The sequence below is a fragment of the Nothoprocta perdicaria genome, unplaced genomic scaffold (assembly GCF_003342845.1).
Source record: "Nothoprocta perdicaria isolate Ctin4 unplaced genomic scaffold, notPer1 scaffold_107, whole genome shotgun sequence".
NCBI lineage: Eukaryota > Metazoa > Chordata > Aves > Tinamiformes > Tinamidae > Nothoprocta > Nothoprocta perdicaria.
Window position 1 is genome coordinate 664,620 of NW_020454172.1, and position 13,135 is coordinate 677,754.

General features: G+C 50.1%; 1 protein-coding gene across 1 annotated transcript in view; it reads left to right on the plus strand.

Moving 5' to 3' along the window:
• Positions 1 to 954: 954 nt before the first annotated feature.
• LOC112952654 (follistatin-related protein 4-like) overlaps positions 955 to 13,135 on the plus strand; it is a 45,462-nt gene continuing 33,281 nt past the window's right edge. Inside the window, exons 1-2 of the mRNA XM_026045555.1 lie at positions 955 to 992; positions 3,947 to 4,082. Of these exons, the coding sequence (XP_025901340.1) occupies positions 3,954 to 4,082 (129 nt within the window). The 5' untranslated portion in view covers positions 955 to 992; positions 3,947 to 3,953. The remainder of the gene's footprint in view (positions 993 to 3,946; positions 4,083 to 13,135) is intronic.

Genomic DNA, 13,135 nt, shown 5'->3' on the forward strand with positions numbered 1-13,135 from the left:
CACGCGATCATCTTAATGAGCAATTAACAGACGGACGCCTAATAATTGAATCACGGCTCTTGTCACATCTGTATTTGTTTAACATCCCGAGTTTGGGCTCAACGTGGTTCTGAGCGCCTGCTTTAATGAGGGCCAATTTACGCTCCTGGTCCGAGTATCCGCAGGGATGAGCGCGAATCCCGCTCTCCCATTAGCACCGAGCGCCGTCTCGTCCACACGCGCGCTGTCCGGGCGCCTGCAGGGTTTAATTACCGCAATTAGGGAGCGGGGCTGGCCGGGAGGGGGTGATTTGCTCCAGTCCAGACTTTTCTCCAAGATGTACTACCCCATCCTTCCTTGTCTGGTGGAAAGCAGAGTCCTGTTTCCATCCGCTCCGCAGTTTGAGGGAAAACGAACCAAATCACTTGCTCTTCAAAGAGCTGGTCGGCAGGGACTTTTTTTTCAGGACATTTTGGGCAATTTGGGCCAGACTCCCGTGGGAGAAGCCGCCCAGGGCCAGGGAACACGGCTCCTTTCCTGCCCTTATTTATTTCCTTTTAAACCTCTGGCAGGAGAGGCCCCTCGGGTGCTGCTCGAGGACCCCTCGAACTGCCCCCTACCGGGCTGTGCACAGACGGGGTGGGCTGGGGGGGTGGAAGCACGTGGGGGTGTCCCCAATGTCACCCCCCCACACCCACCCCTCGAACTGCCCCCTACCCGGCTGCGCACAGACGGGGTGGGATGGGGGGGTGGTGGAAGCACGTGGGGGTGTCCCCAATGTCCCCCCCTCCCCGCGTGTCCCCGACGGGGCGGTCGCGCTCCCCTCCCTCCAGTGGGCGTGGCCTCCGCACGGCCAGGTGCCGCCGATTGGGCGGAATATGCAAATGCGCCGCTGACGTCACGCGGCCCCGGCCCAGGAGCGCAGAAATAGGGCCGGCGCGGCGCGCGGCGCGCACTGAGCCGCCTCCGCCGGGCCGCAGCGCAGCGCCGCAGCGCGCCGCCCCACGCCGCAGGTGAGTCCGCGCGCCGCTCCCGCGCCGCCAGCGGGACGGGGGGGTCCACGCTGGTGCTGCCGCCGCCGCTCGCACCCCGTGGCGGGGGGGGCGCGCCGTGTCGCCACCGCCGCCGTCGGGACGGCGAGTCCCCGCTCGGCATCGCGCAGCTCCCGCCGCGGCCCCTGGGTGGCGCCGCGGAGCCGTCGGGGGGTCCCCGGCGGCGGGGCCGCGGCTGGCGCTAATTACCGCCCTTAATGAACCTGTGCGCTCCGCTCCCCCGGAACGGCGGCGCCTCGCGGTGCTCCGTGCGCCCGGGCTCCCCGTTCCCGTCGCGGGTGCGGGGGTAACGGGCGGCGTCGCGCGGCTTCCTTGTGGAAAAGTTACGCGGAATGGGTTCATTTCGCTTAATTTCGGTGTCTTTGCAGCGKCCTGCGGGGCGCTGCAGCCCCGGGAGCGCTCTCGGGGCAGCCCGAGGGCCGCTCCGCGGGTCCCCGCGCTGTGACAGCCGCGCGCCGGGAAGTTGGGCATCTCCGTGGCGCGGGGCTCCTTGGAAACCTCCGAAACCGCTGCCGGAGTTCGGGTTTTTTTAAAGTTAGGGAAAAGCCAGCCGCGTTGCCGRCTGCTTTAACCAGTTATTTATAATCCCGCCCGGCGCCGGGGTTGCGGCGCTGGTGCTCCGTGCTGCGGGGTCTGCCCGTCGGCGCGGCGCCTTTTGCTGCCGTTTGGGGTGATTTGGGGTGTCCTGCGCTGGGGGGGGGCATGGGGCTGGTCCCCCCCTGGCGAGGGGAGCGGCGCTGAGCTCGGCGCCCCGGGCTGCCCGCGGGTTTGTGCACCGGCCCTCGCGGTGTCAGAGCCCGAGTTGTTCTGGAAGCGACCCCGGATCCCAGGGGATGCACCGCACACTTGGCGGTGCATTCATCTCATTTAAGAGGCGGGTTTGTTATTAGCTATCTACAATGCTGTCTTTCTTTGGCATTATTTTTTGCATTGTATCTGCAATTGTGCATGCYGCAAAGAGCGGCTGTGTGGTGGGTTCCCCCCTCCTTGGATTTTTAGGTTTGTGCTGATCCTTAGCCCCCCGTTTTGTTTGTTTTCCCTGTCACGGACCGCATGGTTTTGTGCTGGCTCCCAGCGTGTGCCCGTCCCTTCATGTGGGSAATGATGCCCATAGCAGCTTGTGCCTCTGCCTCAAGTGAGGAAAATAAAGCTTAGTAAAACCTGCCAGAGTTAGCAGGGATGCTCCAGATTGGTTTGAGCCTCCCTGCTGGCTTGGGTGAACTTTGCATTGCAATCCCGTGTCCGTGTTGTTATTCCTCTATATTTACTGTATGCCACAACTGCAGCCTGGGTCCYGCGGGGAGCTGTGGCTGCAGAGGGTGCCCAGAGCGATGGCAGCGCTCCTTCCTCCCAGCATTAACCCTTGCTTCCTGCTTAAGGTGCATCTCTGGAGCTTGCTTTAGGTTGTTAACATACATTATATACATTAATGTGACCTCCTGGTGCCTTGTGTCTTGCTAGCACAGCCGGGCAGTGTGCAACCATTTCTAAATGGGGTGATAAAGATGTTTTGCAAATTTGAATTAGGAAGAACTAATGTAGTGAGCATGGGAGGTTGCCCTCTCTGTTTCCTCAGTGTTGTGTGCAGCCTGATCCAAGCACCATCGTGTTTTCTAGTAGTCATTTACTAGTTATGCATGAATGAAGCTRCCTGGTCTGCTGTTTGTGCTGCGGGACTGATTTTGAACAGCAAATAATCCTAGAATTGCCAGCAAAGCATAGGGAATATCCCTGTGAAAAAGCTGAGAAAGGGCTGCTGAGCAGGAGCAGTCTGTAGTGTGACGTTGGACTTGTTGCTTATTGATGTAGTGCCTTTGGCTTATTAAACATTCATCTGTAGCCCCAGTAACGCTACATCTGAGCTTTCCGACTGGAATTTAGCAAGCCTAATAAATCCCGATTTCATTCCGAGAGCTCTCAATTCACGGTGTTTACATTAGCACTGAGGAATAGCAAGGACTTAACTCCGCTGAGTGGCGTGGAGAGGCTGTAAAGTGCCTCTGTCTTGGTGAGGGAGCCTTTGGGCAGGCGAAGCAGCTAAAGCCAACAGCTCAGCACTGGTCTCGATGGTCACAGCTCCAAAACGAGGTGTTGCTCCAGGTCTGGATACACCCCGCAGCAAATGCACAGTCTGAAAACGCTCTAAAATGAGTCCTGTATCAGGTATATTGCTAGGGACTTGATACAAATAGGCTTACTTTTGTTATTAGCAGGTGACTTGTCTTGTTAATGGGCATTGCTCAAACCAAACAGTGGCCTCTTGCATCCTCCAGAAGCACCACAGCTTGCTTCATTAAGCCCTCTTTAGGTTTTAATGYTAGTCTATGTTAGCACCTTGTGCCGCTGCAGGGGAAGGTCAAAGCCTCCTGCAAGTACAGTGGAAAACCCGCGTTTGCTCTGGTTTTTGTGGCAGGTGACGGTGCAATGTGGTGTCCAGCACAAGAAGGCGGGTGAAACACCCACCTCTTGGGTCTCGGGACCTGTTTTTGTTGGGCTGGCCTGGAGATTTGCCGCGCTAGGAGTGTGAGGCTGCGAAGGAGCCGCGTGCTGTCCTGCCTGGATGTGGCATCAAGGGAYGCACACGGTGCTCTGAGATCCGGGAATGACCCCATTTACTGCAGGCTGCAGCAGGTCCCCGGCTCTGCCGCTGCTGCGTGGGYGCAGGCTGGGAGCAGCCGGGGGGCAAATACTTCATAAAACTATCGGAAAATGGGGATTTGGTGCCCAGGCGCTGACGGGTGCAAAGCAGGACATCAGTGTTTATGGCTTATGCCCCGCCAGCCCGCAGAGCTCCACAGGCAACTGCTAAGTATAGATATATGCTCTTGGCTGGAGCTTCTGCCGTGCTAGTGGATCTCAGCTGTGTTTTGCTTTCAGACGATAATGTTTTATGACTGTTCTCTTGTTTCCAACAGACGTGAAATGATGAAATCAAGAAGCGTTTGGTTCTCTCTCGTGTTGCTTGGGGTTTTCCCGTCGGTCATGAGGGGATGGATGGAATCGGACCGGAGCAGAAGGCTGTATCCGGATGCAGGAAGGTTGCATCAAGAGGTACCGTAAATCAGCAGCTGCTGCAGCTACATCTGTTTTATTGCTTCTATTTTTATGCTGTATTCAGGCTTTTTGTATTGTGAAAAGAGAAAACAAGTGAGGGCTTATGTGTATTAAATGATTGCTGAGGAGTCCATGGAAAAAATGGTAATGGCGTAGGAGCCATGAAACAAGTTCTTGCACTTCTTTGCTGTGTTGCCATAGTTCTAGCAATGGAATTTTGCACCTGATAATTGTCAGGATGCAGCCTTTGCCTCCCAGGCTTTGCCGCGTGCTGCAGGGATGGCAACAACTAAAGCTTGAGTGCCCGTTGTCCTGGCTCCCTGGATTTTCAGGTGAAACCCAGCAAGTCCTTTTGCAGCTTTGCTAAAGGGAAGCCCTGATGTGAGTGCTTGGCACCTGCACCGTCCCCTGCACCCTCTTGATGCTCTGGTGCCCGATTCCCGAGGTGCAGAGCCCTTTGCAAGGGGAGGGAGGGCTGCTGGACGTGGCAGCGCTGAGGAGCTCATCAGCAGGATGTTGTTCTGTTGGGAGAACCAGATTTTTCCTGGTTCCCTCCCATCTACAAATACCCAGTTGTATGTGTTAATTTAATAGGATGGTTTGAGGCTGGTTCTTAAAAATGTTCTTCACTGCCTAGCAGGACTTGGAAATTGTTTTCTGTGGAGTTGCTGCTGATTCTGATGCTCTTACTTTGGTCTCATGTGCTTTTTTTCTTAAGGTGTTATTGTTCTGTAAAGGCAACAACATCTGTTCTTCCTGCCTGGAACASTTTGCTTTTTTTCTCTCTCTTCCTTTACAAAGTGGTGTAATGTGCAAGTACTGCAATGTTCAACTCYTGTGTTGCCCCAATCACTTCTGCCTTTTATTAGAAATAATATTTTGCATGCATTGTCATATAYGAAGTATGCAGTTAAAAACTTCAAGGGATGTAACAGTTGTGATCCAGATTTTTGAAGAAGTGGCTATACAGAAAGCCATTTATGTTCTATAATAAACAGTGCTTATACAGTCCAGAACCAGACTGAAATTCTGAGACTGGACTAGTTTCTCGCAGGTTAGCGAAACGAAGGACTCTGTTTTTTTCAAAAAAAATATTTATCTTTTTCTTTCAGCAAACAGCTTAGTCATTTTGCCTTTATTAATAAATATTTCTTGAAATTCTTTTCTACATACTTTTTTTAATTTGCAATACATATCACACGCTGAAACTGGAGCTGTTCTTGGCTTTGGGGATCTGCAGTTTCTCACAGTTCATGGGCTTGGAACGGGCAGCAGTTGGGTACTCTCACATGCTGCTCTTTATTCATGAGAAAGGCTTTTAATTACCAAGTACATGGCTTGATTAATATGTAATTCCATTAACACATGTTTTAAATAGCAAATCACAAATAGCCAAGCTCCTGAGCAATCACTGAAATTACTTTGAATATACGTAAAGGGTTAATTTTCAGGTCAAATAATTTGAAGGATGCTCTCATGTAAAATTTCTGCAAACTTCATCAAAGTGAATACTCAGGTACGGGTCAGCGACCTTGAGTAACACTTGTTCTCATCTAAATAGGAACAAGTTTACTGAATCWAAAACATTGCTTAATTTATGTTCAGATTGCTAAATCGATTTCTTCATGGTCTGTGGTGGAGTTATTGCAGTTGTGCTTTGCATTTATAAAGCAAAAATAAGTCTTGAGGCCACAGACTGCAATATAAAGCTCTTCTGGATGAGAAATTAAATCTGTAACACGGTAATGTTGTGTTTTCCTGATGCTCAGCCTTCTGCCTGTCAGATTTGCAGGGTGCTTCTGAGAAGAGGTTTGTTTTCCGAAATAGTTTTAGTCTTGATTAGAACAGTGATAAACATGCATATGTATGCAGGCAAATTCTGTGGGTGTATAAGGAAATAAAATGGAAAGCATAATTAAAAGGGCAATGCAGGTATTGAATTGGAAAACTGTGACTTGCCTGGTCCGTATTSATGTGGAAAAGAGTGGAAGCGTTTTTGGGATGTGAACCTGGTAGTTCTAGGGAGCACTGCAAAGYCCTGGTGAGTTCCTGGCTGCTGTGCAGGCTTCCATGGAGTGGGAAAGCTCGGCTTCCTTGGGATAAGCCATTCTGGGCATGACCAGAGGAGTACAGTATATTTTTCCCCAAATCCCTATGGAAAACCTGCTCCCCTGAGGTCCCTGCAAGGTCCCCCGTGCAGGCAGCTTGGGCTGCTTTCCTAACCCGTTGGACTCTTCCCCAAAAGCATCTTTCAAAGCATGGAAACTAGGCAGCCAGCTGCTGTGTTGAGTTCTGCCGTGGGGGTGCTCTTCTGTCCCTTGTCCCTGCGCACGGGGCTCTGGCAGTGCCCTTGGTGTCCCCTTTGGTCTGCAGCGGCCACGGATGAATCAAGTGAGAAGTCGGGCCAGTCTGTAGCAATTCCTYGATCACTTGCATCCATGATTCTGTCTTGTCACCTTATGACTTAAATTCCAGCACCAGCCTCTAAATACTACTTGTAGCTATACTAATGCTTAAAGTTGGCTCCACGCTCAAGGAGGCAAATGGGCTTTTTTTCTGTAGATACTGTGACTTTCTCAGGGGTGTTTGGGAGGCAGGGGCTTTGCAGGATGCCCACCACCTGCCTTGCCATGCAAGTACTCACCCGTGAGCATCCAAATTGCTTAAAATCTCAAGCTAGGRACCACCTGGTCCTGCCCTGGGCCCCTGCTAGCAGCCCCACTTGGCTGGGAGTATCAATTATTGCAGAAGCTGCTAATTACCTACAAGTTCCTAAATGTTGTTGCACTTAACGCTTCAGCAGAAGACCCTGGTTGCCTGTTTGGACTCCCTGCCAGAGGGTGGGAGYGGGCATAGACCTGGGAAGGCTTTTCTGATAAAAGCTTTTGCTTAATTCAGGGGCGGGCATGGTTTTGGAGCAGGAGCTTGCAATAGGACAGGCACAGTGTATCAGTTTTATAGGCAGCTGAAAACCTAATATCCTGGTATTTATTTGAAGAGTTATTAGGACCCTGTGCAGTGCATATGTGCTCTGCCTCCTTTTAAGTCAGCCTGGAGAAGGGGAGAGTCAGCCTTGAATTGCAATCTATGCGGGGTTGGTCTCTTCCTGCTTTATTCCTTGATGATGGAAAAGGGAGACAAGGCAAGACTTCAATTTCTATTTGTACTGCTTTATGTAGCAATAGCTCACTCCGTTACCTGCTTTTATGTGGTATCTCTGACAAGCTGTACTGCTTACTCTAGACCATTCTAAAAATAGGTATATTTTTACTTTTTTGGAGCAGAAACTTTTGCTCTGAATTCTGGTTATTGGTATATTTGTGGTTTGAGGTGCTGCAAAATCCTTTGCTAGGTTTGGATGTGCAAGTCAGGGGCCCTTTCATCCCAAGCCCTGCCTGCCCTCTGCCACGTCCCCAAAGGATTTAGTAAAAGCTGTGTCTTATGGAATGCTGATAGGCGTGAAATACAAAACTCAAACACGGGGTGATTTAGAGCCAGGCAGTTATTGTATATGTGAATAAAAGCAAACTAAAATGTGCAAAATGCCCATTTTTGCTGCATAGTTGGCTATGGTTCGGTGGTAAAAACACAGGCTGTTGGGGAGCATGGTGACTTACTGGTAGGTGCAATTTGGAGAGGAAACCCGACGTTTTGGAGAACTTGGCTGAATTCTCTGCTGTGTCAAAGCATCTCTGCAGAGCTGGGCAGAGCTGACCTTGCTCTGGTTTGCTCTTGGCTGGAAACCTATGGTCCCCTGGGATCCGGGGTGCCCGGCCCGGGGCTGAGCTGCAGCCCAAACTGCATCAAAGTCACTCGGTTCTCGTCGCGTTGCAGCTGAGCCTCTGGAAGAAGCCTCTCTGGCTTGGGAAGCGCTGGTGTATTCTGAGGGAAGAGAATAGGATCAGAGCAAAAAAGTACATCTGTAAATACAATTGCCTTTGGTTAGCTTGCCTATGATGTGCTGGAGCACTAAATTTTCTGATAGTGTTTTCAGAAGCCACTTAACCTTAAGAGAATAAGTATTGACGGTTCTTATTTTTCCCCCATATGCAATGTAAAGCCCTTTCAAAAAAAAGGCTGTGGCAGCAGCTTAAGAAAAGGCAGCTCTGCTTAAAGAACATGCCACTATCCAGCAGGGRAATTTTTAGATATTCAGATTAGAAGGCTACATCTGCATGCTTAGTTTCTAAACCAGACTGCTAGTGAGCTTCCCTATGGCAATGTCGAGTTTAGGGAGTTGTACCTAGCTTTAGCATCTGAAGTCAGAAATGGYAGCGCATAAAATCAGAGATGCAGCAGTTACCTGAATTAGCCGCCGTATGGATGAGCAGATGATACAGGGGTTTGGAACGGGGGAGCCGCGATGCTCTTTGTACCAGAACAAGCCCAAACTGGCAGCTTCCTTGCTGCTACCAGGCTTGCTCTGAGCTTCGTGCGTGCATTTGTCTCTGCCTCGCTCAGAGCGCTTGTTCTCTGCCTCACTAGCGTTTTCCTTCTGAAAATACACTGTGTTCGTGGCTCTAAACAGAACCTCCTCATGGTTAAACCCACCTGCAGGTTAGTCCTGCAGGCTGTGTGCAGAGCTCCTCGCCCAGCCATCGGCTGCATGTTCCCGTCATTTTCTTGACCCCTTATTTAGGGTAAGAAAGAAATTTCTGGRATAATTCCCTGTGAATAGGAGCTATCACTTTATTCTTATGTTCTTATTCTTGCATGAGCTGGGATTGTGTCCTGAGGAATTTAGGTTGATCCGGAGGGTAGGTTCCAGGAGATGTGGTGTGTTCAGAGGTGACGTCCAGGTTGGAGCTGGACGTTGCGTGGGCTGAGCTGGACGTGCTCTATCCGCCTGCAAGCGCAGTCCGTTCCTCGGGAAGTATCCCACGGGATCTCACTATRCTCCAGCAATACAGATAACTCTGGCTGGGGGGCATTTTACCCATTCTCTTGCATCTCTTCCACCTGCTGCATCACTCAGAGCCCCTATGCTAACCTTTGCTTAGGATCAGTAAAAAAGAGAAATTGCTCCCTAGGGCTGGACCTGTGTCCGTACTAAGGGGCAGGGGCTGGAAAACGCAGCWAGGGTGGCCTGTGGGTCGCTGCATCTCAGCACGTCGCTGCCTCCTAGGCTGCTCAGAGGCCTCTTGCCGAGGGGCTGCGCTGGGGAGGAGGCGCCCGTGGGGGCTGCAGCTCAGCCAGGGCAAATCCTGCCGGCAGCAGCTCCCCGGGACTGGAAAACTGGAGGGAGCCGGAGCTGTGGAGCGGGGCCTGTCCCGGAGCGCTTGTGTTTTGTGTTGGAGTGCAGGAAGCGACATGACAGCATCAATGTCCTGGAACAGCAGATGGGCAGGGATGGGGGGAAAAACAGTTACTTATGGGGAAAGTCAAGACATGGTCATTTTCTTCTCACTGTTATAGAATTGCGTATGTGTCTTGTGCATAACTTGAGTCAAGGTAACGTGAACAAATGTGATATATGGCAGCATTAGACTCTATTTCTGACCGCCTTCCAGGGTTGTGTTTCAGGGCAGGGAGCCTTTTCCCATGCAGCGTGTCCAGCCTCATCCTCAAACCTGGAGCTCCGCGTGGCGCTGGCTGAGCCGTGCGGGATGGACCAGCCCTGGCACCGCGTGGCCCCCGCACCAAAGCATCTCTGTTTKCAAACCACGGGCAATTCTAGCAGGTTAAAACAACTTCATTTAAAAGACCATGCTAAGGGTGTATTTTACAAATATTCTGTGCTTTAATGTTGAGTCACAGTTATGGGATCTGGGTTAATAGATTGCTCATAGCAGCTTCTGCTGATGTCACTTGGTACGTGCCACAAGCAGCTCCCAATCCTAGGAACCTAATGATGTTTTTTGTACCCTGCTGTAGCCTGTTAATATTACCTGCCAGGAAGCTAGAGCGTGTTGTTAGACTTGCCTGGAGGAGGACTTCAGGGAGGGCCTGTTTCTGTGTCTGCAGCTCGTCCCCAGGGTGCTGTAAAGCTCATCGAGCTCCTGCTTCGCGCTGCGCTTCCCAGCGGACGCTCCTGGGCTGGCATTGCCTTGAAATGACCTCTCCAYGCTCGTGCTGCAGTCATTATTTCTTGGTGGTAGGGGTTCTGCTTGAATGTCTGATTTTTGCCTAGTCACTCCTGGGCTGCAGAGAAAAATGAGGCGTTATTAATAGAGATCACCCWTGAGGGACTGGAATTAGACCTAGAGATCATGGCTAAAGGTCCTGGCAGYTTGGCTAGAGCTGTTTCTTGAGCTTGGAAGATCCTTGGCTACCTTCCAAATCAGGAATTAATTAGTCTTTAATATGTTAGTTTTGCCAGGAACATGAAGCTAAGTAGCTTGCATGTGCGTGGCCCTTTACCCTGCAGCTTGGTGCAGTTTTAACAAGCCCTAATGGTCAACTGCTGATGAGCTTTGGGATGATGAAGCTGGTCTCGGGTGACCTGAGGAGAAAAAACGATATGTTTAGTGCAGTGGTGGTTTTCCTGGGTTTTATATTTTTAAAGATGCTCAGATCCTGGACTGAACATACCAGGATATCAAGTTAACACTAAATCTCATCCCCAGAGCACCCCAGCAAAGCCTTTCAAAGCCATGGGGAGGGAGGAGGATGCTCAAATGAATGTGGCTCTCATGGACCCTCTTTGTCTTGAGGYAGAGAGATGAAGCCCAGTCTCTGGTTTTCCTTAAATACCAAAAATGCTGGTCTTCAGTGAGGGGGTGACTTGGAATTTAGGCCTGATGCCATCACCCTTGAGCATCTCTGGTTGATGGAGGAGGCAGCACCTCTGGAGGATGCCTCTTGGTGTGGGCAGTGCTAATGCCAGTCAGTAAAATCATCAATGTCCCCTTGCCACCGAACACTGGGAAGTTGTGACCCATCTGCATGGTTGGAGATGCACAATGCAGTGCTTTATTCCAGACTGTGGCCGTTCCCAAGGAAATGAGCTCCTTGCCTGCGGAGGTGCCTGCCTTGGCCGTGGGACCGGCATTCAGCCTTAAACCGGAGGCTCCAGCGCCAGCCGCCTCCCCAAGGCACCGTCTTCTGCAAGACGAGTGTCCCCTTGCTATAGGAGAGGGAAGGGGTTGTGCAAAACCCCTGTTAAACAACGTGTGCTTTGCCCAGCGTCTCRTGTGCAGCATCCCCGTGCAGCAGCTTGGGAAAGCTGCGACTGCAGAGCTCACAAAACGAGCCGTATTTCTGACAGTTTTCCCTCCCCAAACAGCTGGCAATATCTGTTCTACTTGATGACACTACATTTGCAGTCAGGTATTAACACTGGTTTCAGTCTCTGGAAATGCAGTTTTTCAGTAGATGGGTGTCTTGAAAACAGCAGTGCAAGAACAAGCAAGCTGCATTGATTTCCACCTTAAGCAATGGTTAAGCACTTCAGTCAGGGGGACTTTTWAAATCTGTATTCAGTTAACATTGCAAAGAAAAAAAAATAGCTAATACAGCTCTTCTATTTGTCCAGCCCTACTTTTGGCAACTAAGTGGTGTTTAAAGTGATTTGCAGCCCATGCTCAGGAAGAAGTTCTGTGGAGGGCATGAGCAATCTGAAGCAAATTTCTCACTTCAAAACATGAGACTTAGTCTATGATCAAATTAGATTTTTAGTTAAAGGAATTTGCAGTCATTAAGCGGTGCCCAAGAAAGAAGTAATTATAACCGTCTGCTTTATGGCTTCTGCTGAAAATTCTTCCTTGGGCTATGCATCCGAGTACTTCAGTGTCATTTTTATCAAAATAGTTTGAGTCTCCACTAATAACATGATTAAAACAGTGATTTTTACTTGCAAGCAGCACCTCAGACTTCATGGGAAAGGGTTCTACTCCCTTTTGTCAAGAGATTTCCAAATTAAGTGTTGCAGTGACACACTTGTGGCCACTCTTGCTGATAAAGCATGTTGTGGCTTATTCTGTCATTAACACTAGGGCTGTCTTATGTCCAGCATGCTGCAAAGAAGAAAAATCAGTTATTTTTATGTTACAGGAAAGAGGTATTATTGGCTGCAGCATCTGAAATGATGGCTATTTTGTGTGCTGTCAGGCTCCAATGTTTTTCCTGCAGGTTTTCCTCACTCCAAGTACATCTCCAGAGTAGGATGCTTTAGGGGACCTCAAGTATAGATGCTCTTATCAGTTAAGAGAACTGTTTCTTGCAACCTGAGCCTTTTCTCCTCATGTATTCCTATCAAGTCTTTCTTCTGAACCTTGCATCTGTTTTTCAGCTAGCTTAAATTCATCAGAGCTTATAATTTTAAGGGGAATAGAGTAAAAGAAAGGGAACTTTGAAGACCAGCCTTTGTTTTCCAGCATCTGTGCGCTTCTTTTCATGGAAACACCAAAAAGGTATTCAGTGCGAGGGAGCTGACACTTAAATATTTTATGGCGTGTGATTGTCTGTCTTTTGATCAATGTAATAGTTGTAATTACGTTTAGTGTTTCTAAGCCCTTGAACTGCAAAGGATTCAAACAGCTTGTTAGAGCGGGGGACTCCAGGGGAGCTTTAAAAGTCCTCCTCCCTTTTGCACATTTTACATGTACATGGGCTTAATGACAGCAGCTCTAGCTGCATTTTTTATCCTGTGCCCCACCTCTCAGACTAATATTTGAAAGGCTCGGAGAGGTCCCTGGAGTATAACTGTCTACATATCCCGGGGCTTTGCAGCATAAAGAGAATAAATGCTTTGAAGTCTGTGCTAATCCTGACTGCCATTTTCCGTATTTCTCTTGGCTGCTGATGTAGTGTCCTACAGGGGATAACTTATTTTTTTTCAGAAGAAATAGCCCCCGACTTCTTTTCAGTACCCCTCCATGAGCTTAGGTCCAGGGCTGCTGTTTGCATCCCACTTCAGTGAAGTGAGCTGTTTAAGCACAATATCCGCMGGTTGTGATGAGCAGAGGGCGAGTTGTCACCGCGGCTGAGCTGGGCTCAACCCAGAGGTGTCTGTGGCACTTTGGGGCCCGGGCCAGACCTGGTGCCCATCGGCTGCAGCTCCAGCACGGCCGGATGGATGCGACACTGCCCAACATACCCTGTGTGTAACA